This window comes from Sus scrofa, chromosome 12 (genome assembly GCF_054392235.1).
Source record: "Sus scrofa isolate SSC_HxYL_T2T_F1_AM1 chromosome 12, Sscrofa_HxYL_maternal_Yorkshire_Landrace_v2.0, whole genome shotgun sequence".
NCBI lineage: Eukaryota > Metazoa > Chordata > Mammalia > Artiodactyla > Suidae > Sus > Sus scrofa.
In genome coordinates this window covers 7,588,408-7,615,438 of record NC_139394.1, presented here as the reverse complement: position 1 = coordinate 7,615,438, position 27,031 = coordinate 7,588,408, and the positions used below count along the sequence as shown (strand labels likewise).

Below are 27,031 nucleotides of genomic sequence, written 5' to 3'. Positions count from 1 at the left end.
GTTGTAGCAAAATTACACAGAAAGAAACTCTCTCAAAGACTTTGTAGCACAGAAATGGAGAAGCATAGCCTAACTGTGGTACAGCCTAAGAACAGAAAGATACAAATCATCCGAAACTATTTTCAGTCATCACAGTGTTTGATATTACTGCTCTTTTTCTTTTTCTTTTGTCTTTTTAGGGCCACACCCACGGCATATGGAGGTTCCCAGGCAAGGGGTCAGATCGGAGCTGCAGTCACCGGCCTACGCCACAGCCACAGCAACGCTGGATCCTTAACTGACTGAGCAAAGCCAGGGATTGAACCCGAATCCCCATGGATGCTAGTCAGATTCTCTAACCGCTGAGCCATGATGGGAACTCCTGATATCACTGTTGTGACACTCTTGTGGGTGTTTGTGGGATCAAGTAGGTGAGTAATTACACTGGTGTTGAAGGAATTTGATTTTCAGTGTGAAGCAAAGAGATACAGAAAAAAGACCAGGGAGTTCCCGTTGTGGCGCAGTGGTTAACAAATCCGACTAGGAACCATGAGGTTGCGGGTTCGGTCCCTGCCCTTGCTCAGTGGGTTAAGGATCCAGCGTTGCCCTGAGCTGTGGTGTAGGTTGCAGATGCGGCTCGGATCCCGCGTTGCTGTGGCTCTGGCGTAGGCTAGTGGCTACAGCTCCGATTTGACCCCTAGCCTGGGAACCTCCATATGCCGAGGGAGCGGCCCAAGAAATGGCAAAAAGACAAAAAAAAAAAAAAAAAAAAAAAAGAAAAAAGAAAAAAGAAAAGAAAAGAAAAAAGGCCAATGAGATTATTATTTTTTTTAAGTTATAGTCCTGAAATGGAGTTGGAAGTACCAGTAGGTGTTTTACTTTTAAAAAAGTATTTCTGGGGGAGTTCCTGTCATGGCTCAGTGGTTAATGAATCTGACTAATATCCATGAGGATGCGGGTTCGATCCCTGGCCTTGCTCAGTGGGTTAGGATCCCACGTTGCTGTGGCTGTGGTGTAGGTTGGCAGCTGTAGCTCTGATTAGACCCCTAGCCTGGGAACTTCCCTATGCTGTGGGTGCGGACCTAAAAAGACAAAAAAAAAAAAGCATTTGCGTCTATTCACAGGAGCTAAATAACAACCAATGCTAGAACTAGGAGCACCCCCAGGGCCCAGACTGTGGTCTATCATTTCCCGCTAAAAGAAACAAGGGCTCCTTGAAGCCATGGCTGACGCCTGGCACACAGCAGCTAAGGAAGACAATGCTATAGGGAGACAGCTTGGACCGTCCTGTCGTACCAGCCAGCCAGGAAGCTATCAACGACTCCCGGGACCACATCTGAAGGACCCACCAACTTGAAGAGGTGGGCGATGGGTCAGTTTGGCATCAAAATGAGCAATCATGGCAGCACATTGCAACAAATCAGATGTATGAAAAATCCTTAAGTCATAATAATACTGACCAAAACCAAGCTAAACAGTTGTCTCTGCCTCATCCAAATTCATTCATTAGAAATAAATACCAAGGAATCAAGTCATTATTCTGAACATTGTTAAGTAACAGAAAAGAGCTGAGGGTTTAAGATGCTTTATCCCAGATGAACTAAACCGTCAGCTGCCCAAAACATTGCTAAGGGGAACACTCTTGGGGTGGGGGAAGTATTTCAGCTCATACATCAAGAAATGTTAATATTCAAGTATCCTCATTTTGTAGCTACCCCTCTTAAGGTAACAGATCACACGGAGTTCCCGTCGTGGCTCAGCAGTTAATGAACCTGACTAGCATCCACAAGGTCGCAGGTTGGATCCCTGGCCTCACTCAGTGGGTTAAGGATCTGGCGTTGCCATGATGGTGTAGGTTGCAGATGCGGCGCAGATCCTGCATTGCTGTGGCTGTGGTGTAGGCAGGGGGCTCCAGCTCTGATGGGACCCCTAGCCTGGGAACCTCCGTATGCTGCAGGTGCAGCCCTAAAAAAAGACCCCCCCCCAAAAAAGATAACAGATCACACAAGGATGGTCAGTGGTCACCACATCGTAGCAAGAGATAGCCAGACTTGATGGCTTCTAATGAACATGCCCACCACCACCTAGGAAGTCATATTTTGAGAAAAAAAATCATTAACTCTGAATCTGATCAAGCCACTACTACTCACTGCCAATTTACTGCAAATACAGTGTTCAGAGGAATGTGTTAAATGATCCCACAGGGATGCAATCAGCAAATCCAGGCTGCGGAAAATTCTATAGGACAAACGGCTAAGTTTCTTCACCCAATAAATTAAAGGAAAAAGAGAGAAAGCGAGATGGGAATCTAAAGATCAGCTGAGACCTAGAAAACGTCAACCAGCTGCAATTGTGTGGCTCGCATTTGGATCCCGGGGACAAGCAACCAACCAGTAAAAGAAATGACATGGCAAACAGGGAAGTTTGAATGCTGACTGGATATCTGACGCTATAAGGGGCTGGTGATAATTTAAAGCACCACAGAGATAATGTGGTTATGGTGTTTTTTTTTTTTTTTTTTTTTTTTTTTTTGCTTGTTTTTTGGGGTGGGGCGCACCCGAGGCATATAGAAGTTCCCAGGCTAGGGGTGGAATCAGAGCTCTAGCCGCCCGCCTGCACCACAGCCACAGCAGCCTCATCTTCAACCTACACCAGAGCTCACGGCAATGCCGGATCCTTAACCCACTCATGGAGGCCAGGGATTGAACCTGCGTCCTCGTGGATCCCAGTCAGATTCATTTCCACTGAGCCATGAGGGAACTCCAGTTTATTCATTTCTTTGAATGAATGCATTGCTGTTGTCTTAAGCCAGTACGTTTATTAATTTTTTTTGGCCATGCCCACAGGATGCAGATGTTCTGGGGCCAGGGATGGAACCCTCGCCACGGCAGTGACCCAAACCACTGCAGTGACTGAGCCGGATCCTTAGTCCACTGAGCCAACAGAGAACTCTGGGGTTACCTTTCCAGTGGAGACTTTATCTATAATATTTCTCTGCAGGTATATTTATGGATGAAATATCCAACACCTGAGATGTCCTTACAAATTTTCTAGGGGAGAGGCAGAGGGTTGGGAGGAGAGCCGGCACATCTGACCATGAGTCGGTAATTGTTGAAGCCAGGGTGCATTACGGTTTTATTCTGGCATTGCAGTCTTTTCTCTACTTATGTAGATGTTTGAAAATTTTCACAATTCAAAGGGGAAAAAAAAAATCCATTCTCACCGAAAGGATGGAAGGGACAAACACCACTCTTCCCCCTGTGCTGCTGAAGGCCAAAGAAGCAAGAAACGAAATTTCCATTTATATCCATTTGTACTTAGGGAAAAAAAAAATCAAGTTCTAGTGATTATTTTCCAATTAAATCATATGATACTTTCTTCTTATGTTTTTCTTTTTTTGTTTCGATCCTTTTTTTTTTCTTTTTTCTTTTCTTTTTTTTAGGGCTATACCCGCAGCACGTGGAGGTTCCCAGGCTAGGGGTCTCATCTGAGCTACAGCTGTTGACCTACACCACAGCCACAGTCACGCTAGATCTGAGCGGCGTCTGCGACCTACCTCACAGCTCACAGCAACGCCGGATCCTTAACCCAGTGAGCGAGGCCAGGGATCGAACCCACAACCTCATGGTTCCTAGTCGGATTCGTTTCTGCTGCACCACGATGGGAACCCCAAAGCTTTCTTTTTAATGCAAGGCAAGGTGCAGACTCTGGAGTTTGAATCTGAGTTCTGCAGTTACTCTGATTTGAACAAGTGGTCTACTCTCAGGCCTCAGTATCTCCTCTATAAAATCGGTAGCAAGATTTCTTTTTTTTTTTTTTTTTTTTTTTTTGTCTTTTTGCTATTTCTTGGGCCGCTCCCACGGCATATGGAGGTTCCCAGGCTAGGGGTCGAATCGGAGTTGTAGCCACCGGCCTACGCCAGAGCCACAGCAACGTGGGATCCGAGCCGCGTCTGCAACCTACACCACAGCTCACGGCAACGCCGGATCGTTAACCCACTGAGCAAGGGCAGGGACCGAACCCGCAACCTCATGGTTCCTAGTCGGATTCGTTAACCACTGCGCCACGACGGGAACTCCAGTAGCAAGATTTCTTAGGGCTTTGGGGTGGCTTGCATGAGAGAAGCTTGTGAGGGAAGCCTGGCAGGTAGAAAGTGCCCTGTAAGTGCGAATTCTTCTTCTTTTTTTTTTTTTTCTTTTTTCTTTTCTTTTCTGGCCACACCTGTGACATAGGGAGGTTTCCAGGCTAGGGGTCAAATCAGGGCTGCAGCTGCTGGCCTGCACAGCCACAGCAACGCCGGATCCAAGCCACATCTGCAAACTATGCTGCAGCTTGCAGCAATGCCAGATCCTTAACCCACTGAGCGAGGCCAGGGATGGAACCTGCCTCCTCATGGATCCCAGTCAGGCTCCGAACCTGCTGAGCCACCCGGGGGAGCTCCGGTGCGAGCTCTTCTTACCCTTCTGCCAGCTCCTCTGCTCAAGACGTCCTGACAATTCGTTCCTGCTGCCTTTCATGGAGCAGGTGCCAGTGCTGGGCACTGACTATGTTGGCAGGCAGCTGGGTTCTGCAGCCCCCTCCTGCTCTGGGTCATAATTGGTTGTTGCCCTAATTGTCCTGGCCACTGAGCTGGTCTTCCTGCCCCCTGGGAGCCATTTGCCTTAGAGTTTGCAGCCCAGCCCTCCTGAATGGGGAAGAAAACTTAGACTTGGCAGCAAGCAGCTAATTGTGCCCAGCTCAGCTCCTCTGCACGAAGCGAGCCTCCCCCCTCCCTCCGCTGGCTCCCCCCAGAGTCCCAATTAGGAGGCTTTCCCAGCCAGCAGCACCGCGTGCAGCTACAGGTCTGGCCCAGGAAGGCCCGGCTCGGCCTTGGGAGTGAGACGGCCCTCTTGGGGTGTCTCCAGATCTGGACCTTCCCTCCTTAGCGGATCTGAAACACTAGCAGAAAATGCCCTCTGGATTTAATCTCTGTCCCTTCCTGTCCAGCCACCCTTACCCTGCAGGAATAATGGCTAAGGCTGCTAGGCTTAGAAATAATCTTGGCTGTCACACACGTGCCAGCGTGAGAATCTTCTGGAAATGTTTGGGGTCCCCACGAGGTCGCCGGATCCCTGGACTCCAAGCCAGGGCCTGAGGTTCTCTCCCCTTGACGGCTGGCTTCCGGGTGACACACCGCTCACACACCCCCTTTCCCTCCCACATCTGGAGGGAGCCCATGGCATCCTCCTGCCCAGCCCCAGGCTGCTGGGTGGGGCTGTAAAGCCCGGCGTGGACCACAGCCTCTGATCCGACCATGTCCCCTTCCCTTAGGGGAGGCCAGCTCCGTGCTCCTTGTGGGATGAGAGACCCAGGAGTGGGATCCAGTTCAGCGGCCGGGAGGGGATGGTTGAGAAGTCCAGATGACACTTACGATGACAGCAAATGCACTTCCATCACCACCTCTAATGATGTTTGTTACGGCTCAACTGTCTCCCCCCGCTTTTTTTTTTGGTTGTTGTTGTTTTTCTAGGGCCACACCTGCCGCAAGGGGAGGTTCCCAGGCTAGGGGTCTAATCGGAGCTGCAGCTGCCGGCCTACACTACAGCCACAGCAACACGGGATCCAAGCTATGTCTGCAACCTACACCACAGCTCACAGCAACACTCAATGGGGCCAGGGATCAAACCCACATCCTCATGGGTACTAGTTGGGTTTGTTACTGCTGAGCTGCGGTGGGAACTCCCTCCCCCCACTTTTTTTTTTTTTTTTTTGGTCTTTTTAGGGCCATACCCATGGCATATGGAGATTCCCAGGCTAGGAGACGAATCAGAGCCACAGCTGCCTGCAGCTATGCAGGATCTGAGCCTCATCTGCCCTCTATGCCACAGCTCGCAGCAATGCCAGATCCTCAACCCACTGAGTGAGGCCAGGGATGGAACCCTGGTCCTCATGGATGCTAGTCAGATTCGTTTCTGCTGAGCCGTGATGGGAACTCCTCCTCCCACATTTTATGTTGCAGCCCTAACCCCCAGGACCTCAGACAATGACGGTCTTTCCAGAGGTACCTGAGATAAAATGAGGTCCTCAGAGTGGGCCCTTCTCCAATACGAACTGGCCTCCTTAGAAGAGGTGAAAATCTGGACACAGACTCACAAGGAGGGAAGACGCGTAAGAACCTGGAGAAGGCGGCCGTCTGCTCGCCAAGGAGAGGCCTCAGAAGGAACCAGCCCAGTTGATGCCTTGAGCTCCGTGAGGAAATACAATTCTACAATTTCCTCATGCTTTTCTCCGTGAGGAAATACAATTCTACTGTTTAAGATGCCCAATCTTCAGTACTTGCTGGGAGCAGCAGGAGCGGCTAATCTATTTCAACTACCGTTACTACCATCTTTTTTTTTTTTTTTTTTTTTTTCCCTTTTTTTTTTCCAGGGCCCCACCTGCAGCATATGGAAGTTCCTGGGCTAAGGGTCAAATTGAAGTCGTAGCTGCCGGCCTATGCCACAGCCACAGCAACACCAGATCCGAGCCACATCTGCGACCTATGCTGCCGCTTTTGGCAATGCCAGATCCTTAACCTACCGAATGAGGCCAGGGATCAAACGTGCATCCTCAGAGACACTATGTTGGGTTCTTAACCCGCTGAGCCACAACAGGAACTCCCACTACCATCTTCTGCACACATGTAATGTGTTTGTCATTCTGCTCAAAAAATGGCAAATATGCTCATTTAATCCTCACACAACCCGAAGGAATAGAAATTAGCATCGGTGTCACGTGCAAACGAGGAAACGATGTATTCTGGTTCCCTGGCAGCTAGAACAGTGCATACAGTCGGGTTTAATAAATAGTCATTGAAAGAAGGAAGCTCAGACAGATTACAGGACCTGTCCAGAGAGCAAGCCAGGCAGAGCCAGGACTTTAAGCTGTCTGAGTCCTAGTCCTGTGCCCTTAAACACACCGTGTGGGGCCAAGCACAGTCCAAGGACACCTGACCCTGCAGAATGCGCATTCATTAGCCCATAACCTGGGGGCGAGACGTGCGTTCTGGATTTTTCTGATGGGCACATGGCTATGCGGGGTTCCTGAGCCTGAAATGAACCTGGTTTTATTTGTAACGCAGGCTCATCAAGACTGCCCCCCAGCACTGGGTCACAGACTGGCCAGTGTTCATACTCCCTACGACCTGTACAGGGATTTGGGGAGAGCCCACGTGCCTTCTGCCTTGATCACGTGCCCTTGGTGTGGCTTGAACCCATGACTTCAGAAACGGAGCAGGGACTCCCTCCTGCCCCCCTCCCATGCCTCCTCCCTGCCCCTCCAGCCTGCAGCCTCCTTCCGAGACTCTCCAGGCTTCCTCTCGGGACAAGGAGAGGCCCCGCGTACCTTGTAGCCCTGGTTGATGCCGTTGATGAACTGGGGGCTGGGGGCATTCCAGGTGAAGCGGATAGTCGTGGAGTTGGTGGCTTCTGCATGCACGTTGCCTGGAGGGACGGTGGGGACTGGAGGAGAGCAGAGAGATGGGGTGTGGGTGGAGGGGGCACGCTCTGCCTGTCCTGCCCGTTTAAGCACAGAAAGCACACGGGGTCTGCAGACTCTGCTCTATACCCCTCCCCAACTCTTCCCCTGCTAGGGAGGCTTCAGATGCCCTCTTTCTGGAGATGAGTTTGGGTTTAATAAAACCTGTCTGGCCCATTCCACAGGGTACCAATAAATAAAGGTGATGGATCTGAAAATACTCAGGGTGGTTTTTAGGTACAACGCTAAATGTAAGCTATTTCATGATCCAGTAAATGTGAAATTTTGCAGAAGGTCCCTGGACCCCTGAAGCCTCTGCCTTCATCACACCCGCCCCAACTTCTTCATCTTCCCTGAGTGCTCCCACCTACTGCGGGGTAGCTGGGCACAGTGTGCAATAGCCTGGGGCTGGACAAAATAGGTGACATGGCTCAGGCCATCAGGACTGGACAGGTATAGGACCTGACACGCAGGGACCTGGAAAAAGGGGAAACACCAGCTCCTCCACGGCCACTGTCTCTACCCACCTCCCTGCAGTGTCCACTCGGTGACCTTGCTGCTGTAGACACCCAGCCCGGCGCTGTTGTAAGCGGCCACCTCGATCTCATAGTTGGTCCAGATAATGAGGTCCTCTAGCAGGAGGTTGTTGACGTCAGCATCCGTGATGTTCTTAAACTGGTACCCAACGGGCAGCCCCGCCAGGCAGTACCTGAGAGGAGAAAGCCAGGATGCCGAGGACCAGAGTCAGCCCGCCTGGCCTCGTGCCCAGAAGACTGTCTGTGATGGTGGAAAGGGGCAGCTCCTGGCACTCGTGGCTATTGGGCACCTGGAATGCGCTTAGTGCAACTGAGGAACTAGTTTGTCCTTTAATTAATTAATTAATTTTTGTCTTTTTGCCTTTTCTAGGGCCACTTCCCGCGGCATATGGAGGTTCCCAGGCTAGGGGTCGAATCGGAGTCGTAGCCACCAGTCTACACCAGAGCCACAGCAACGCGGGATCCGAGCCGCGTCTGCAACCTACACCACCGCTCACGGCAACGCCAGAACCTTAACCCACTGAGCAACGCCAGGGATTGAAACCGCAACCTCATGGTTCCTAGTCGGATTCGGTAACCACTCCGCCACAACGGGAACTTCCCTTTAATTTATTTTTAATTAATTTAAATAGCTACAAGTGACCAGCGGCTATCCCGCTGGATAACAGGTCTGGGGGATGTGTCTGGACCACTCTTTTTGATGGGGAAGGAGGCCACTGGTGGAATGGATAGCTAGGGATGCTGAGGATTTCTGGGAAGATCTCATCGATTTCTTTTCTTTTCTTTGGCTTTTTAGGGCTGCACCTGCATCATATGGAAGTCTCCAGGCTAGAGGAAGAACTGGAGCTGCAGCTGCTGGCCTACATCACAGCCACAGCAACACCAGATCTGAGCCGCATCTGTGACCTGCACTGCAGCTCATGGCAACGCTGGATCCTTAACCCACTGAGCGAGGCCATGGATCAAACCCACCTCCTCAAGGATACTAGTCGGGCTTGTTACTGCTGAACCACAAGGGGAACTCTGATCTCATTGGTTTCTGCTTTGAGGGGTCATTGATGGAAGATTGATCTCCAAAGGTTGGGTGCATTTTTTTACTCCCTCTAGGACAGTGGCTCCCTCTTTTGACTGTCACTCACTTAGGAGGAGAGAAAAAACCTGAGGCTACCTGCTCTACCAAGGTCCACTTTCCACTGGAAAAGAGAACACAGGGTAATGAAAAAATGGGATCTGTGGGGGCTGGATCGCTCATGGGAGAACCACAACGCACCCACATTTCACAGTCTAATTACTGGGAAATAAGAGACCCCAAATTATTCCGATGCATCACAAACCCCCAAAGCCGTGGTTCTCAAACCTTAGCGTGCATAAAGCACACCTGAGAAGCTTGTTAAAACACAGTTTGCTGGGCCTACCCCAAAGTTGCCCATTCAGGAGGTCAGGGGAATTTGCATTCCTATCAAGTTCCCCCGTGATTCTGATGTTCCTGGTCAGGGGACCACACTTGGAGAACCACAGCCCTTCAGGCTTCACCAAAACACCCACAACAAAGTTAACTGAAAATGGAGCAGCCAAACCAACAATAACTTCTCCCAAAATGTGGGAGTCCCATTGCTGCGAGGGTCCAGGTGCAGGAAAGAGACACGCGACATGGCCTAGCACTGTGCGACCAGCCAGAGTTCAGACGGCTGACGAGAGTTCTCAGTAGCTTCAAACAATGCAAGAATTTTCTTCGATGAATATCAAATTTTAGTAACATCTTAATACTACACTTCAGGTTGCCAGTAATCACCCATAGTCAAATGTAAAAACAAAAGGCTATATGACGGGGCTTCATTGTGCAGTAGGGACCAAAGAAAGGACTCCCACTTTTTTTTTTCTTTTTTGGATGCCCCGTGGCATATGGAAGTTCCCAGACCAGGGATGGAATCCCAGCCAGAGCTGTGACCTACACCACAGCTGTGGCAACACCAGGTCCTTAACCCACTGTGCCAGGCTGGGGATCGAACCCATGTCCCTGCCACTGCAGAGTCATTATCAATCCCGCTGCTCCACAGCAGGAGCTCCAGGGCTTCCACTTTTTAACTGGTTCTTAGCCCAGGACTTTGTCCACTTACGGTCTGTCCTGGGGATATCTGGCCTGTGGTGGACTATTCTTTTTTTTTTTTCTTTTCTTTTCTTTTTAGGGCTGCACCCAAATGGAGGTTCCCAGGCTAGGGGTCCGATCGGAGCTACAGCTGCCGACCTACGCCACAGCCACAGCCACATCAGATCTGAGCCTCGTCTGTGACCTACACCACAGCTCATGACAGCACCAGATCTTTAACCCACTGAGCGAGGCCAGGGATTGAACCTGCAACATCAAGGTTCCTAGTCGGATTCATTTCCGCTGCACCACGACGGGAACTCCTGTGGTGGACTATTCTTGGTTTCCTAGGCGGCTGGCCCCCTCTGTTAGTGTCTGTCTCCCTGTAGCCCTCTTCCCACGTAGCCCTGACACCTGGCAGATCTGCCCATTCACATCCTTGAGGAGGCTACCCTGTGTCTCCTCTCTAGCCTTTCCTATTGGTTTCCAAGGCTCTCGCTGCTGGAAGTTCTTCTAGATGTCTAACCCCAATCCTTCCTACCACAGAGTAGGCATTTCTTGTTGCCTGGTCCTTGTTAGGTGGAGAAGGACCTGCCATGAATCTGCTCTGTTTTCCAACCCACTCTGGCCCCCGCTCCGTCACTGTCCCCTCGGGTCTAGGTGGTCCCTCCTCCTCCTGGGGTGGACCTGCCTACCTGATGATGTAGCCTTTGAGGAGGCCGTTCTGGTGGCTCTCGGGAGGCGGTTGCCACTGGATCATGATGGACTGGTTGGTCCGACCACTGGCAATGACATTCTGTGGCGGGGCCGTGGGAGGCTCCTCAGGAAGGGAGACCCTGCATAGGAAAACACCAAGAAAGGGGAGGTTTTTCCACACTTAGTCTCAACAGTAAATGCAGGAGTTTAACAGGACATGAAGAGACCCCCCTGCCACCTGCCGCTCTGTTCCTGGATGACTCTGCACAATTGCTGTGTGCTTTTGGTCTAGTCGCTTAACCTCTCTGAGCTGGTATCTTTATCTATAAAAGCAGTTAAGAAAGCTCCAGTTGCCGGCTTTATGAGTGGCTGAAGCTCAAATGACACAATGCACATAGAAGATTTTTAAAACACTGTAAAACACCAGCCGTGTGTGTTTTTCTGCGTGGTAGAGGGACATGGGGGTCTCGCTTTCCCATTTGTCAAAGAAGCTGGGGTTAGGGCTGATGGCGTCATTTTATTTTTAAAATTTATTTATTTATTTTTTGTTTTTAGGGCCACACCTGTGGCATATGGAGATTCCCAGGTCTAACAGGAGCTACAGCTGCCGGCCTACACCACAGCCACAGCAACGCTGGATCCTTAACCCTGAGCGAGGCCAGGGATCGAACCTGCAAACTCGTGGTTCCTAGTTGAATTTGTTTCTCCTCGAGTGTTTTAGAAGCAGGGGGATCAAACACTTACCTCCCAGTTACCAGCTGGTGGTGTACTTGAGCCAGGCTTTCTTTTCTAACCAGCTGAGCCCAGGCTGGGGCGGGTGGGGGCGGCACAGTGTGTGGGCCAGAGTTTGCACATCCTCCCGCCTCCTGAAGCCCAGCGCTCCTGCATTTCTCTCCCTGGCATTGCCAAGGGGACACAGCATGCCCCCTCCGTGTATTTTTCACATAACTGACACGCATCCATTAAAAGCAAAAGTTAATTATTTTTGATGGATGTCTTTCCCTTTTTGTTTATTTTTACGTCTTTGTTTCCTGATGGATAGCTTTTCCAAAATGTACCACGCACTCCCGTGTCTTGGAAAAACCTGAAGTGAGGGTAATTGGACCTTTTTTTTCAGTGAGTCAAGGCCATTAGTTTGAAGCTCCATTAGGAAGATGAGCCTGTGTTTCACAGGGAAGCCTGAAGGACTGGAGAAGTTACAGTCCGGTCCCTGGGCTTCGAGGCTGCCCGGTATCAGCATTTTGTAGCTCAGAGGGACTGAAGGTGTGTCTCTTTGGTTCCTGAAAACACCTTTTGTGGTCCAAACACGGCTTGGTATATAGTAGGTGCTCAGTAAGTGGTGAATAAGTCAGTTCTCCTGTAACTGCTGTCTGTACCAGGCTGTTACCTGTCACTTCTCCATCGTGTTAGACTGTCACAGCCCCTAAGGCAGCCCCCAACCCCCCACCTAGTAAAAGCCACAGAGACCCAAGCTTATTGGAACGGTGGCAAAACCACAGTAGTTGATTTAAGCCAGGCACCTGTGGATGCACCTAAAAACATCTTTTATTTATTTATTTTTTTGTCTTTTTAGGGCCATACCTGCGGCATATGGAGGTTCCCAGGCTAGGGATTGAATTGGAGTGACAGCTGCTGGCCTACACCACAGCCACAGCAATGCAGGATCTGAGCCATGTCTGCGACCTACGCCATAGCTCATGGCAACACCGGATCCTTAACCTGCTGAACGAGGCCAGGGATCGAACCCACAACGTCATGGTTCCTAGTCGGATTTGTTTCCAAAGCACCAAGATGGGAACTCCTAAAAACATCGTTTAAAGAGCAAAGATTCTTGGCTCCTTTAACAAATATTATGCCCATATATATGAGGGTTTGTTTCTGAGCTTTCAGTTCTGTTCCATTGGTCTGTGTGTCTATTTTTATAAGAGTAGCATGCTGTTTTGGCTACTAGAGCTCTGTAGTATAGTTTGGAATCAGGAAGTGTGATGCTTTGGGCTTTGTTCTTTGTCCTCAGGATTGCTTTGGCTATTTGGGGTCTTTCGTGGCTCCATAGACATTTTAGGACTGTTTTTCTGTATCTGTGAAAAGTGCCATTGGAATTGTGATAGAGATTGCATTGAATCAATAGATGAGTTTGAGCAACACAGTCATTTTAACAATATAAATACCTCTTGCTTTTTAGGGATGCACCCATGGCATATGGAAGTTCCCTGGTTAGGGGTCAAGTTGGAGCTGCAGTGCTGGCCTACACCACAGCCACAGCAACACCAAATCCGAGCTGCTTCTGTGACTTATGCCGCAGCTTGTGGCAAGCCAGATCCTTGACTCACTGAGAGAGGCTGGGGATTGAACCTGCATCCTCATGGACCCTAGTTGGGTTCTTAACTTGCTGAGCCACAGTGGGAACTCCCATTTTAACAATATCAACTCTTCCCAATGGGAAAAGGATAGTCTCTTCAATAGAAGATGCTGGGAAAACGGGATAGCACACGCAGAAGAATGTAACTGGACCCCTATCTTCTACCATTCATAAAAATGAACTCAAAATGGATTAAAGACAAACTGAGGACCCGAAACTGTAAAACTCCTAGAAGAAAACATAGGGAATGGACATTCCCTTGGGGCGCAGCCAGTTAAGGATCCAGCATTGATGCAGCTGTGATGCAGGATGAAACTTTGGTGAGGATTCAATCCCTGGCTCGCGAAATTCCACATGCAGCGGGTGCAGCCAAAAAAGAAAGAAAGAAAGAAAGAAAATATAGAGAAAAAGCTCCTTGATGTTGGTCTTGGCAGTAATTTCTTAGCCATGACAGCAAAAGCAAAAATACATAAGTGAGACTGTATCAAACTGAAAAGCTTCTGGACAGCAAAAGAAACAACCAACAAAATGAAAAGGCAGCCTATGGAATGGGAGAAAATACTTGCAAATCAAAATGCATAAAGAACTCTTACAACTCAATAGCAAAAAAAATAAAATAAATTAAAAAAAAATAAAAAAACTTGGTTTAAAAAATGGGCAAAGGAGTTCCCGTTGTGGTGCAGTGGTTAACGAATCCGACTAGGAACCATGAGGTTGCGGGTTCGATCCCTGGCCTTACTCAGTGGGTTAAAGATTTGGCGTTGCTGTGAGCTGTGAGGTAGGTCGCAGATGCAGCTCGGATCCCGCGTTGCTGTGGCTCTGGCGTAGGCCGGCGGCTACAGCTCCGATTCAACCCCTAGCCTGGGAACCTCCATATGCCGTGGGAGTGGCCCAAAAAATGGCAAAAAGACCAAAAAAAAAAAAAAAAGGGCAAAGGGGATTTCCCGTCATGGCTCAGTGTTTAACAAACCTGACTAGTATCCATGAGGACATGGGTTCGATCCCTGGCCTCACTCAGTGGGGCTAAGGATCCGTCATTGCCGTGGGCTGTGGCGTAGGTCGCAGATTCGGCTCAGATCGGGTGTTGCTGTGGCTATGGCTGTGGCTGTGGTGTAGGCTGGCAACTATAGCTCAGATTCGATCCCTAGCCTGGGCATGTCCACATGTGGCGGGTGCAGCTGCAAAAAGACAAAACAAAAAAAGGGCAAAAGAAATGCACGGACACTTTTCTAAAGAAGACACGCCAATGGCCAACAGGTCCACGAAAAGGTGCTTCACCTCATTCATCAAAAGGGAAATGCAAGCGCGTTAATCAAAGCACAATGAGATATCGCCTCCTCCCGTCGGAATGGCTGTCATCAAAAAGACAAGAAGTGCCAAGCGCTGGTGAGGATGCGGAGAGAAGGGGCGCCCTTGAGCACAGCTGCTGGGCGTGTAGGCTGGTACAGGGATGCTGGAAAAGAGTAGGATGGTCCCCCTAGGATGGGAAAGAGAATGGCCATGGGGTCCAGCCATCCCACTTCTGGGGATCCATCCCCCCAAAGAAAGGAAAACAGGATCTCGGCGAGCTCTCGGCACTGCCCCGTTCCCAGTGGCGATATTCACAAGAGCTAAGACATGGAAACAACCTACCAGTCCGTCAATGGATGAATGGATGGGGAAGATGCAGCATACAGGGAGGTTTTTTGTTTGTTTGTTTGTTTGTCTGAATGTCTTTTTAGGGCCACACCTGCGGTATATGGAAGTTCCCAGGCTAGGGGTTGAATTGGACCTACAGCTGTCAGCCTACACCACAGCCATAGCAACGCGGGATCTGACCTGCACCTGAGACCCACACCACAGCTCATGGATCCTTAACCCACTGAGCGAGGCCAGGGATCAAACCCATGTCCTCGTGGATACTAGTCAGGTTCGTTACTGCTGAGGCATGATGGGAACTCCACAAGGAGACATTTTCAGCCATGAGAGAGAAAGAAATCTTGGTATTTGTGACAACATGGATGGACCCACAAGGGCATTATGTTAAGTGAACTAAGTCAGAGAAAGACAAATACCACATGGAATCACTTATCTAACAGAGCTGAACTCAGAGAAACAGAGAGCGGTGAACAGAGGCTGGAGTGGGGGTGGGGGAGTGGTTGATCAAAAGGTATAAACTTTGAGTTACAAGAATAACCCGTTCTGGGAGTTCCCTGGTGGCCTGGTGGTTAAAGGACCTGGTGTTGTCACTGCTGTGGCTCGGGTTCGATCCTTGGCCCAGAGACCGCCTGCATGCTGCCAGCATGGCCAAAAAATAAAAAATAAAATAACAAGTGTTCTGGGGCTGGACTGTACAGCATGGTATTTATAGTGAATAAGACCGCATTATATATTTGAGTGTTGCTAAGAGAGTAGATCTTAAAGGTTCTCACCACAAAAAAGAAACGGTAATTTTGTGACAGGATGGAGGTGTTAGCACGCGCTATGGGGTACAGGAGTGGGTCACCTCGACAAGGTGCATGCCTTAGACCTACCCAGGGTTACAGGCCCAGTCTATCTCCAATCAATCTGGACAAGCTCAAAATAAACGTAAGAAAAAAATAAAAAGCCAGGGCCACAGCATCAGTCGTTTTGACCTCAGTGTCTTCGTCTTGCTGGAGGAGGCTGCTTCTTCTACGGGGGTTTACGGGCCTCCTACACAAGTGGGTATCACTGTGTGACATTTAAACATGGATGAACTGCTGCTTTTAGTCAACTGTCACCATGTTCAAAAAGCTCCGTGGAAGGCCCAACAGGGTCTGATGCTGTGCAAGGTCCTAGATGTCTCCGGAACGGAATGTTCTTTTAATGATGATGCCCCCCCACCAACAGGGATGCTGAGCAGCATGGGGTGAGTCTTGGGAGTCACAAAGCTCCCGGTGAGAGGGACAACTCCATCTGGTCAGGGCTTATCCCACGCCTGGCACCGATCACAGCTGCCCCCCCCCCCCAGTGATCACAGTTTATCTTTCCCATATCCCTGAGAGATAGGCAGGAGCACCTCCAGGCTACAGATGTGGAGACTGAGCCCCAGGGGGGGCAGCCAGGAGCCAGCCAGGATTGGTCCGGCCGCCGGGCCCCACCTGCCATACTGGTTCTAGCAGCAGGCAGCCCCGCTGCTCAGCCCCTCTGTCAGGGAGCCCCTGACACCTCACCCGGAAGAGAGGCTGCGCCCTCACCTCTCCGTGTCCTTGCTGAACTGTCCTTTCCCCACGTCGTTGACGGCACAGAGACGGAACTGATAGGTGCGCGCGGGAACCAAGCCCTTGACCGTCACCGAGGTAGCCTCGGGGTCCACACTGGCCAGGAGCACAGCCCAGGGGGCATCTGTGGGCACAGAGGATGGAGGCAGAGGTGGGCACTTTGGGGGGGGTGCTTCTTCCCCCCAATCCCAGCAGGGGTCCAGCCTCATTGGGGCTGGCAGGGTCATGCCTCCCCTGCCTGGTCCAGGAGAGGCTGGTCATGCCATTTTTCTGTGTCCCCTTAGCCCAGCGAGGTTGGAAGGTTCTGGGGGAAGGAGTAATGGCTCATGGGAACAGAGATGCATTCATCTTTTCCATCTTTTTTTTTCCTTTCTCAAATTGATGTGCTCTAGCCAACTGTATTTAAAACACCGCTCCAATTATGCCTGCTAATTCTGGAGTTCACAGCTTGGGGATGAAGGATAAAAAGAAAAAGAAAAACTAGAGTTCCTGTGTGGCTCAGTGGGTTAAGTATCTGGTTGTGTGGCCACAGTGGCTCGGGTTGCTGCTGCGGCGCAAGTTTGATCCCTGGTCCGGGAACTTCTGCATGCTGAGGGTTCGGCAGGAAAAAAAGGGGGGAAAAAAAAAAAAGGGAAAGAGAAAGAATAGCCACTGTCTTGGAGGCTCCTGGAGTGCCAAGTCCTGAGTTCAGCCTCTGTGGATCTCATTCAGTGGTCACACACCTCGAAGAGGCAGATGCTATGGCTCATTTTGCAGATGAGGAAGCTGGAGCTTCCAGAGGGTTCGCTCAAAGGCACGGAACTAGGAAGTGGGGGACCTGGAGGCCAGCCCTGGGGCTGAGTCTGTGCTGCCGGCAGTGCCCGCCGCCCTGGCTGCGGTCGTGGGTCGGGGCTGGCAAGGGGCCTTACTGTTCTCTGACACCTCCAGGATGTAGCGGCTCAGCGGGCTGTTGCCATCGAAGGGCTTGCCCCACGTCAGGTTGATGGCCCGTCTCTCCGCGGTGCTGAGGGTTGCCACGGGGTGCTCAGGGGCGTGAGGCAGCTGCCTGGAGTGGGGAGACGTGGCGGGGCCACCAGTGAGGTCGAGAGTCAGGTGCCACCCAGGACTCAGTCTGAGCTTCCATGATACCTGGTGCTCAGCCCCCAACCTGGAGATGCTGCTTTGGAGCCCACCTGTCCACAGCCACACCCAGACCCCCTGCCCTTGACAGGGGCCTCCCAGAGCTGGGGAAAGGCCTGGAGGATGCTTGTTCTGAGAAGTGGGCGGGGCCGGGTCACACCTGGCCTGGTGGCTTGCCAGACTGAGCCTGCACCTCCTTTGTCCAGGGACCCAGGCAGGCTGCCCTTACCTCACACGCAGGTGGGCACTGCGAGAGTCGTTGCCTCCCGCTGAGAGCACCCGGCAGGTGTAGGTGCCAATGTCCCCTGACCACGTCTGCGAGATGTGCAGGGAGCCGCTTTTGTCCAGGCGGAGGCGGGGGTTGCCCTCCAAGCTCAGCGTGGTCCCGTCCTTCTCCCAGACATACCTGAGGGTGAGAAGAACCGGTGAGTAAAGAGAGTCAGGGAAGGTGGGGTGGGGTGGGGGGTGGCTGGATTGGGGGCTGCTCAGCCTGGGGCTGATCTGGAGAGAGGAGCCCCGAAGGCGGGTGGGGGCAAGCCCTGGACCACAGCGGGAGCACCTGCAGCCCCTCACGCCCGCAGGTGGGGTGCTCAGTTCGAGAGCATTAACACATCAAATCATTATCCATCGTTAATACCTGCAGGTCAGGTCCAGGTCAAAGCCTGGTTGCTTTTGGCCAGAAGCCATCGCTGAGCAGCACAAAGAGCGGGCAAAAGGTATTCTCCCAGAGAGGTTAAGAGATTACGGCTGGAAAGAGAATGAACGGTTCTGCGCAGACTACATTTTGGGATTAGTTTTATGAAGGGAATCATTAGATCAATGCGTCGCTGTGACAAATTGACTTTCGTGTCCAAAAAATCACTTTAGCTTTGGTCAGTCAGTACAAAGGGGGACTTGAGAAATTACACACGTGCCCACGCCTGACAATGAGAAATCTCTTCTCTGGATTCGTGCTTGAGCAGATACAGGGATTGCCATCAACACACAGGGGGAGGGTACCAGCTCCTGCTAGGACGCTGGGCTACTACCCACCCCCAGGGAAGGTCGACCAGGGCAGGGCCGAAATGCTTTGCAAATAACCCATCACTCGCTCAAGGAGGGGACAGGGCGGTGGCACTAAGCCACATGGTCCTAGAACTCCCTGGATTTAGGGAGTGGTAGGACAGCTAGGGAGAATGATTCTATATTATTTTTTTAAAATTGTGTTTCCTTAGTCGACTGCACCCATGGCATATGGAAGTCCCAGGCCAGGGATTGAATCTGAGCTGGAGTTGCAACCTACACTGTGCCGGGCTGGGGATCGAACCTGCAATGCCACAGAGATAAGCCAGATCATTAACTCACTGAGCCACAGCGGGAACTCTGATTCTGTATTACTTTTAACCTAAGTTAAAAAAAAAAATCAGAAAAGTGGCAAGTACAGATAAGAAAAGAGTAAAGGAAAAAGGGGAGGCCAACTCAAAAGTTCTCCCCTGGGGGGTAACCATGACTAACGCTTGAGGGCATACCTTCCAGATTCTTCCATCGTGTCCCCCTGGACAGTTACCATAGTACCACGGTGTTCTGGGGTCAGATTCTTGGGCTGAATGTCGCCCTGGCTACTTACCAGTGCAGTCCCGGGGATGTTTATTTAACCTGGCTATGCCTCAGTTTCCTCATCTGTCACATAGGAGAAGTAATACCACCCACCTCCCAGGATTGCTACAAGGACAGTGTGAGAAAATATAAAATAGTTGGAGTAGCGCCTGGAACTCGGTACGTGATTGATAGAACTTAGCCATCGTTATATATTTTTACTGATACAGCACATTTTTTCATATAAATAATACCTAGCTACCTATCCATCCATCCAGATTTTAAAGCTGCTTTTTTTCACCCAAGAAAATATCATAAATTCCTTTTAATGTGGCATTTCCTCACCATGGTTCACGCTGGCTACAGAGCACTTCATATAATGATTCCTCTGTAACGGCCCCTATAATTCTGGATGTCCAATTTAGCTGCTTGCTCTCTGATACGATAGTTAATGCTGTGATGAACATCCTTGTGGCAGGATCCCCGCCACATTCTAAATCATTTCCTCAAGGATAAATTCTTGGCGGCAAATTGCTGAGTTAAATGTTAAGGTTTTTTTATACATATTTACAAATAGCCCAAAGTAATCACAGTCAATTCATCTCTTTAGCTAGGAAAAAAAAAAAATCAGCCTGGCTGACATGGATGGGATGGGTAGAACTTTACTTACAAGCAAATCTAGGTGCAGAGAATAATTCCTGCTTAAGAAACGATTTATAACGAGCCAACACCCTTTGTCCCAGGGTACGGTGCTTTTGGAAGCCTCTAGCACCCCCTGTGAAATATTTGTGCCAAAACAACTGAACTCAGATCTCATCAGCAGTTGCTGTAATTAGATATACAACGGGAATAAGTGAACCACACCATGAAAAAGCAGCTAGTCAAATTCAGACGTGGGCTATTCTATAGCAGGGCTATTCTGCAAACTATGGCCCACAGCTTGTTTGTATAAATAAAGTTTTATTGGCATACAAACACACACATGTGTTTACATATGGCTTATGACTGCTTTTGCAGCACAGACACAGACTTAAGAAGCTGTGACAAAGACTCTATGCCTTCAAAGCCTAGAATATTCACTCTCTGCCCTTTACAGAAAAAAGGTGCCCACCTCTGTCCCACAGAACCTGGCTTCTCCAACCAAATACGCGCACAAAAACAAGCCAAAAATAAAAACAAAAGTAAAGACAAAAGTAAAAAGAAAGGGAGAGGGTGCCACGTAGACTAAAGGAGACGCAGGAACCAAACACAACGTGTAGACCTTGTTTGGACCCTGAGTTAAACTAACCCAGTGTGAAAAAGACACTTTTGAGACCATGAGGCCATAGGAATACAGGCTGGAATTAGAAGAAATCAAACAATTGTTCTTTGCGTTAGGTGTGTGACAGGGGACATGGCTGTTACATTTAAAGAAAAGTCCTTTGCAGGAAGAAAGGCACACTGACATATCTAAGGGTGACATTACATGTTTGAGATGTGCTTTTAAACTGCTGCAGTTAAAAAAATAGCACAGGGTGACAGGCACGAAACAAGATGGCTGAAATGCTGCCAATGGTCGGGGCTGAGAGGTGGGTGCTGGAGGATTTGAAGACACAATTCTCTTACTTGGGGTATGTTTTAAAATCTCCATGAATAGAATGTTACACACAAAAGAAACAACCCATCAGTCCATTAAACTTACGTTAAAAAGATCCCCCAAACAACCTGTAATGATATAGCTGGCTATTAAACAATTTTGATGAGTGGTTTTCAGGCATCCTTTCAGCTTTAAATAACAGTCAACAGTCCTCAGAAAATCAAAGATGTGCAAAAATATTTAATTATAAGGATATGCAGAATGATTTTTTTTTCATGGCCACATCCCCAGCATATGGAAGTTCCCGAGCCAGGGGTTGAATCCAAGCTGAGGCTGTGATCCACGCCACAGCTGTGGCAATGCCAGATCCTTTCACCCACGGTTCCCTGGGCAGGGTTTGAACCTTCGACTCGGCAGCAACCCAAGCTGCTGCAGTCAGATCCTTAGCCCACTGTGCCACAGCGGGAACTCCAAGAGGCGTCCATTTTAGTCTGATTTGGTCAGACTGTCTCTAGCTTGTTTGCTTAGGGAATTCCTGGTATGTTTCCTGCAGCTGGAAAAGGGTCTTCATCCTACCTGCACATAAGAACCACCCGGGGAGTTCTAAAAAATACTTAAGACAGCTCCCCAGCCCAAGACTCATCTCCGGAAGGTGGAGGGGGGCAGGGAGGCGCCCCTCCTCCCAGCCGATGGAAGACAGGCAAGGGTGGGGGATGGGGGGGTGGCCTTGGCCACAGATTTTGCCAACTTGGGGGGGGGCGGTTGAAGGATCAGTTCTGTCCTCTTCCCCATCTAAAAAACATTGCTGGAGTTCCCGTTGGGGCTCAGCGGGTTAAGAACCTGATATAGTATCTGCGAGGATGTGGGTTTGATCCCTGGCCTCGATCAGTGGGTTAAGGATCTGGTGTCGCCACGAGCTGTGGTGTAAGTCACAGATGTGGCTCAGATCTGTTGTTGCCATGCCTGTGGCAGCTGCAGCTCCGATTCGACTCCTAGCTCAGGAACGTCCACATGCTGCCGGTGTGGCTGTTAAAAAAAGAAGAAAAGGATTGTCCCAGATGGAGAGTTGCACTTGAAGACGAGGACCCCCTCAGTAAACGGGAACAGTGATTTCCTACCTGCAGTTTATTGGGGCCCCTGGAACGTGGGCCTGAAGATAGATGGCAAGAGGTCCCTGAATCTTCGTTCACAAGATTTGTCCAGAAAATGAACAAAATGTGCAAACATTTCCCAAGCATTAGTAGATAATATTTCAATAAATAAAATGCCAATTTAGTGTAAAGTTATACTGAGTGCATATAGCTTTTTGTCGCAATAAATATTTTCCATTAACAGATGCTAAAATTATAGCAACTATGTACAGGTCTAAGACCTACAGCAGTATTCTCTGGGGAGACTGTGTGGGTTCCGTGGAAGACATTTGTATAATTGGTATATTAATGTTTTTAACGCAAATGCAATAAACCCTGGAATAAACATCCTGGATTATCTGTTGACCATGTTCTAACTTCATCTACGTGATTTCAGGGCTCATGTCTACATTTGCGCTGGCACCACACGGTAATCATCCTAAAAGGCCAATGTTTAATGCTTAAAGAAGTGCTTCTGGAACTGGGGTCTGTGATGGGCCCTCTGACAAGGGCTGTTGGTCTAAAAGTCTAGTAGCCTCGCAGCCAAAGGTGGCTTCCCAGGTCCCATATGGTGGGGCCACACAGGATGTCATATACCTAGCAGCCACCAGGTGGCACCCCAGGATGCAGCTGCCTCCAGAGCAGAAGGGCCATTACTCCAAGTGACATCAATGCCCGGCCTTGCCAGCCTCCATGCCAGTTGCTCCGGCAGTGATACTGCTCACAAAACAGTGAAGCAATGTGGAGGGAATATTTATTTCGAAGGAAGCAGTTGGGTTTTCCTCTCAGCATCCCGGAGCTCAAGAGAGAGCCTGAGAGGACAATTTTCTCCTGGCTTTAGTTCCAGAAGCCTTCCCCAAGGTTGGCCCCGGATGTGTCTTTGTCCCAAGCCTGGGAGGGATCCCAGCTTTCGTGCCTTTCTTGGCTGCTTCTGTCCCCCCCAGCTTCTCCAGTGGCTTCCACAGGGGACCTGGTTCCCTCCAGGCCAAGCGGCTTGCTGAGGGCTCCCATGGGGGCGGGGTGGCCCCAATTTGGGCCCTTGCCCCTCACATGTGTCTCTCTGAGGGCAAGCTTGGGGCCCTCACCTGCCCTGGCCCTGTCATTACCCAGAGCCCTCTGCTGTCCACTCCACGGGCAGAGGGTGTAAGGTCTGGGGGCAGTGCTAACAGTGGGTTCACCAGCAACCTGGAGCCTCCACGGCTCCCCAAAGAGATGCCTCTTTCCCTTCCCCTCTCCCACCCCATCCCTCTTTCCTCTGTCTCCCCACGTCCCCATCCCCTCCCCATGCCACCCTCCCAATTCAGCTCATGCTGGCTCAGCCCCCAGGCACTTACTTAGCGACCCCCGCCTCTTGGCCCTGCACCTGCTCCATAAATGGTTGTTTTCTGACCCCACTGGAGACACTTACCTCCTTGGTATGGACACTCGCCCGGCAGCCTGCTACCCCTAAAGCTGCCCCTCCCTTTCCGCCTCCACGGGGTCGCAGCAGAGGAAGTACCTGGTGGTCACGCGGGGGTCGTGGGTCACTCCGCACACCATGGAGGCCTGGGTACCCTTGATGACACTCTGGTCCTGGGGAGGCTTGGTGATGCGGGTCCGGGCTGAAAGACAGCAGAGAGACAGCGTGGTGGGAAGGGGTGTGGGTTCCAGAGAGACGGGTGGATGCAGGCGTGGGGGAGGGGGTCTTCAGGTGAACTGGGGCCGCGTGGTGGACTGGTCATCCACTGCGGATGTCCCAGCATGTTAAGAACAACGAGCTTCCCTGTTACGTGAAATTTTTTTTTTTTTGCTTTTTAGGGTCGCACCTGCGGCATATGGGAGTTCCCAGTCAAGGGGGCCAATTGCAACGACAACTGCCAGCCCACACCACAGCCACCGAAACTCAAGATCAAGCCTTGTCTGTGACCTACACCACGGCTCACGGCAAAGCCAGATCCCAACCCACTGATCAAGGACAGGGATCGAACCCATATCCTCATGGATACCAGTAGGGTTTGTTTCTGCTGCGCCACGACAGGAACTCCTGTTATGTGAATTCTTAGAAGCTATGTTCAGAGTGCGGAGGGGCGGTGTTCTTTTTTTCCCTCTTCTTTTTAAGGCCGCACCTGCCACATGTGGAAGTTCCCAGGCTAGGGGTCGAATCTGAGCTGCAGCTGCCGGCCTATGCCACGGCCACAGCAACGCAGGATCCGAGCTGCATCTGTGACCTCTGCTGCAGCCAGTGGCAACGCCAGATCCTAAAGCCCATAGTGGGGGTTCTTTTAATTTTGCTCCCGCAAACCCACACGAGGGATGAAGAAACGGAAATCTAAGGATGGTTGGGGATGTTTTTCCAGCAAATCAGTGGTCCAGCCAGAGTGAAAGAGATCGGCTGATCCCAGGTCTAGTGCCTCATCCACCAGGACCCCCACTGAGCCTAGACCGGGGCCCCACCCCCACGTGTGGTACCAGGTCCCACGTGGTACATACAATCTGGGGGCGGGAAGGGCTCTGAGACGTTACCCCCGCCTCCAGCAGGGGTCAGCCAACCACAAGTCATGGGGAGGGGGGCGGTCAGTCCCGTTGGTGGCCTGTTGGGGTAAATTCTCTCCCTATTGGAACACAGCCATGCCTGCTGGATTAAGCATCATCTATGACTGCTTTTCTGGATGAAACGGATGAGCTGGTTGAGCTGTGACAGAGACTGTCTGGCCACACAGCCTTAAAATATTTACTATCTGGTCCTTTACAGAAAACGTTTGCTCATTTCTGCCCTAAAGTCTATGCCCATCAGGTGTCTTCTCTCAGCTCGGCCAAGCACGGCAAGGACCTGGCTCAGTGGGACCCCTGCTCCCGGTTTTCCGCATTAACTCGTCCAGGTTCTTCTTGGACGAAGCGCAGGTGGGACAGATGTGGAGTTGCTGGCGGCTTGAGGCGCCGCTCACATTCACCCACGGGCGCGTGTCAAGAGCTCCCGCTCCTCCTGCACACTCACCCCACACGACCAGGTCCGCCGAGGCTTCGTCAACCCCCCGAGAGTTGGTGGCCAAGCAGGTGTAGGTGCCGGCGTCGGAGATGTGCGTGGGGCTGATGAGCAGGCTGCCGGATTCCAGGAGCGTGAAGCGAGGCAGCTGGACAGAGCCGCTGGCCAGGATGCGCTCCCCTGGGGCGGCAGTGGGGGGTTCAGGCGGCGCCCCCCCACCCCCCGCCCCCGGCCCTCTGACACGGCTGGTGCCCAGACCGCAGCCCTCGCCTCCCGGCCCTTCTGGGAGGGTTCCGGCAGACTCCCAGCTTTAGAAAGGCTGGAAGGGCTGGGGGGCGGTGGTGGTGGCAGGACTGAGGACCAGAATGCTTTCTGACTTGGTGACAGACACAGGGCACGGGGTCACAGAGCGGGCTGCCCAGAGCCCGAGTCTCCTGATGTCTCTGCACCCATCACGCTGTCTGCCCTTCACCAGAGAAGCCGCCGCTGCCTCCCGACGCCGCCGGGAAGAGTCCTCGGAGGCAGCTAGCACCTGGGCTGGCGGGGAGGGGACAGACAGCTCTGACAAGGTGGTGACAGGCGTCCCGCGGAAGGATGCTTCGGGAGGGTCACCTTCAGGGGAGTGGAGCGAGGCGATGGGCGGAGGGATGTGGTGGGCGGGGCCAGCAAGGAGTCGGGGGCGGGGCAGAGAGAGGCGCATGGGGTGCGGGCTGCCCTGGTCTGCACAGACCTCCCTCTGCCGTGGGACCTAGGGAGGCCTGGTCCCTGGAAGAGCGAGGGAGAGGGACAGGGGGAGACATGGAAAGAGGAGGAAAGAGAGAGAGGGGGAGAGGATGTGCCTTGTGCAAGAGCGAGTCTGGGAGTGTGGGATTTTTGCGGATGCAACTATTTGAAAGAAAACCCCACCTGCCTGTACAGGGGGGACTCTCTATGCACAAGCCTGTGGCTGAGCGGGTCTGTCTGCCCACGGGTGTGGGCACAGTGAGCGTGTTAGGTGGGTATGTTTACTTCCGGGCCTGAGTACGTGCCTGGGTGTGCCCCCATTCACCCCACAAATAGAGGTGGGGCATCTATTGTGGATGAGACTCCGTTCTAATCCCTGGGGGGACAGGGGATAAAACTGAAAGCCCTGACCTCGTGGGCGGGGGCAGGCAATGAGCAAGATGAACACACCATGGTCTGTATGTCTGCAGGTGGGGAAACAAAACGGGCAGGGGTCTTGGGGGAGGGCCTGGGTGAAACCTTTGGAGGAGGTTCATAGGAGTAGAGACTTGGGGGTGTGAGGGAATGACCCTGTGTACCTGCCTGTGTGTGTCCTGGTGTGTGTGTGTCCACGGGGAGGGCTGTGAAGGTGTGAACAATGCAGAGGCGTGGAGGAGGCACGGGGTGGGCGGACCTAGGTAGATGGCTTGGGCTTTGCTGGCTCAGGTGTCTGGAGCTGCCTGGGGAGGAGGGGGGCCTCCTGCCTGCATTAACAACCACCCCGGGGACAGTACATCACACAGCTGCCATTTGTTGGGCTTCCCTACTTCCCAAGCACAGGGGAGGCTGTTCATACTCTCATCGAGACTTCATGCCACCCCCAGATATGTGTATTACTGCCCCCAGTTTACGGATGGGAACTTTGAGGCTCAGAGTGAATCAGTAACTCACCCAAGATCCCAGGTCTCACAAGAGGTAGAGCTGAGCCTTGAGCCCAATGAGGTGGCTTGTGGTACACCCCGTGGTACACAAGAGGTGCTCTTTGGTTGTGCAGTGCACAACCTTCCCAACTGTACATGGGAAACTCCACCTGGCTAGCTCCAGAACTGAGCCCTGAGGACTGCGCTAGTATTTGCCACATGGTCACACCCTCAAAGCAGATCAGTCTCATGTACCTTTCTGCCAAGTGATGGCCGGCCGGGGAGCCCCCGAAGTCTCACAAGCCAGCACCACCGACATGCCATCAATCACCGTGCTGTCCAGGGGGCCTCTGGTGATGTTGGGGGCGATGCCTGCAAATGGAGAGAGTGGGGCCTCTTAGCCACACCCCCGGTCCTCGTCCTGCCCTGCCACTCCCGCTGGTGTGGGCCCCCTTCAGGGAAGGACGCAAGTGTCCTGACAGACCTCCAGCATCAGGAAGATGCCTTGAAGGCCCACAAGGGCCCCCCTCACGACCCGCCCCGGGAAAGGACCCAGGTGACACCAGTCCCTGTCCTGCTTTGACCCTCGAGCATCCTTTTGGGGGAAACTGACGACCCCGAGGGTAACTCACACCCCCAGTGACAAGGGAAATGGGAGTCACCCTTCATTAAACCT

General features: G+C 51.5%; 1 protein-coding gene across 4 annotated transcripts in view; it reads right to left on the bottom strand.

Annotated features, from left to right (window-relative positions):
* The window catches only part of SDK2 (sidekick cell adhesion molecule 2), a 287,945-nt gene that overhangs the window by 61,826 nt on the left and 199,088 nt on the right, over positions 1-27,031 (bottom strand). For all 4 annotated transcript variants that reach the window (XM_084983440.1, XM_084983441.1, XM_084983442.1 and 1 more), the window contains 9 exons: positions 26,611-26,727; positions 24,746-24,913; positions 23,270-23,372; positions 17,720-17,896; positions 17,280-17,416; positions 16,348-16,495; positions 10,791-10,931; positions 8,001-8,182; positions 7,342-7,457 (listed from right to left, as the gene is read on the bottom strand). In XM_084983440.1, coding sequence (XP_084839566.1) covers positions 7,342-7,457; positions 8,001-8,182; positions 10,791-10,931; positions 16,348-16,495; positions 17,280-17,416; positions 17,720-17,896; positions 23,270-23,372; positions 24,746-24,913; positions 26,611-26,727 — 1,289 coding nt within the window. The remainder of the gene's footprint in view (positions 1-7,341; positions 7,458-8,000; positions 8,183-10,790; positions 10,932-16,347; positions 16,496-17,279; positions 17,417-17,719; positions 17,897-23,269; positions 23,373-24,745; positions 24,914-26,610; positions 26,728-27,031) is intronic.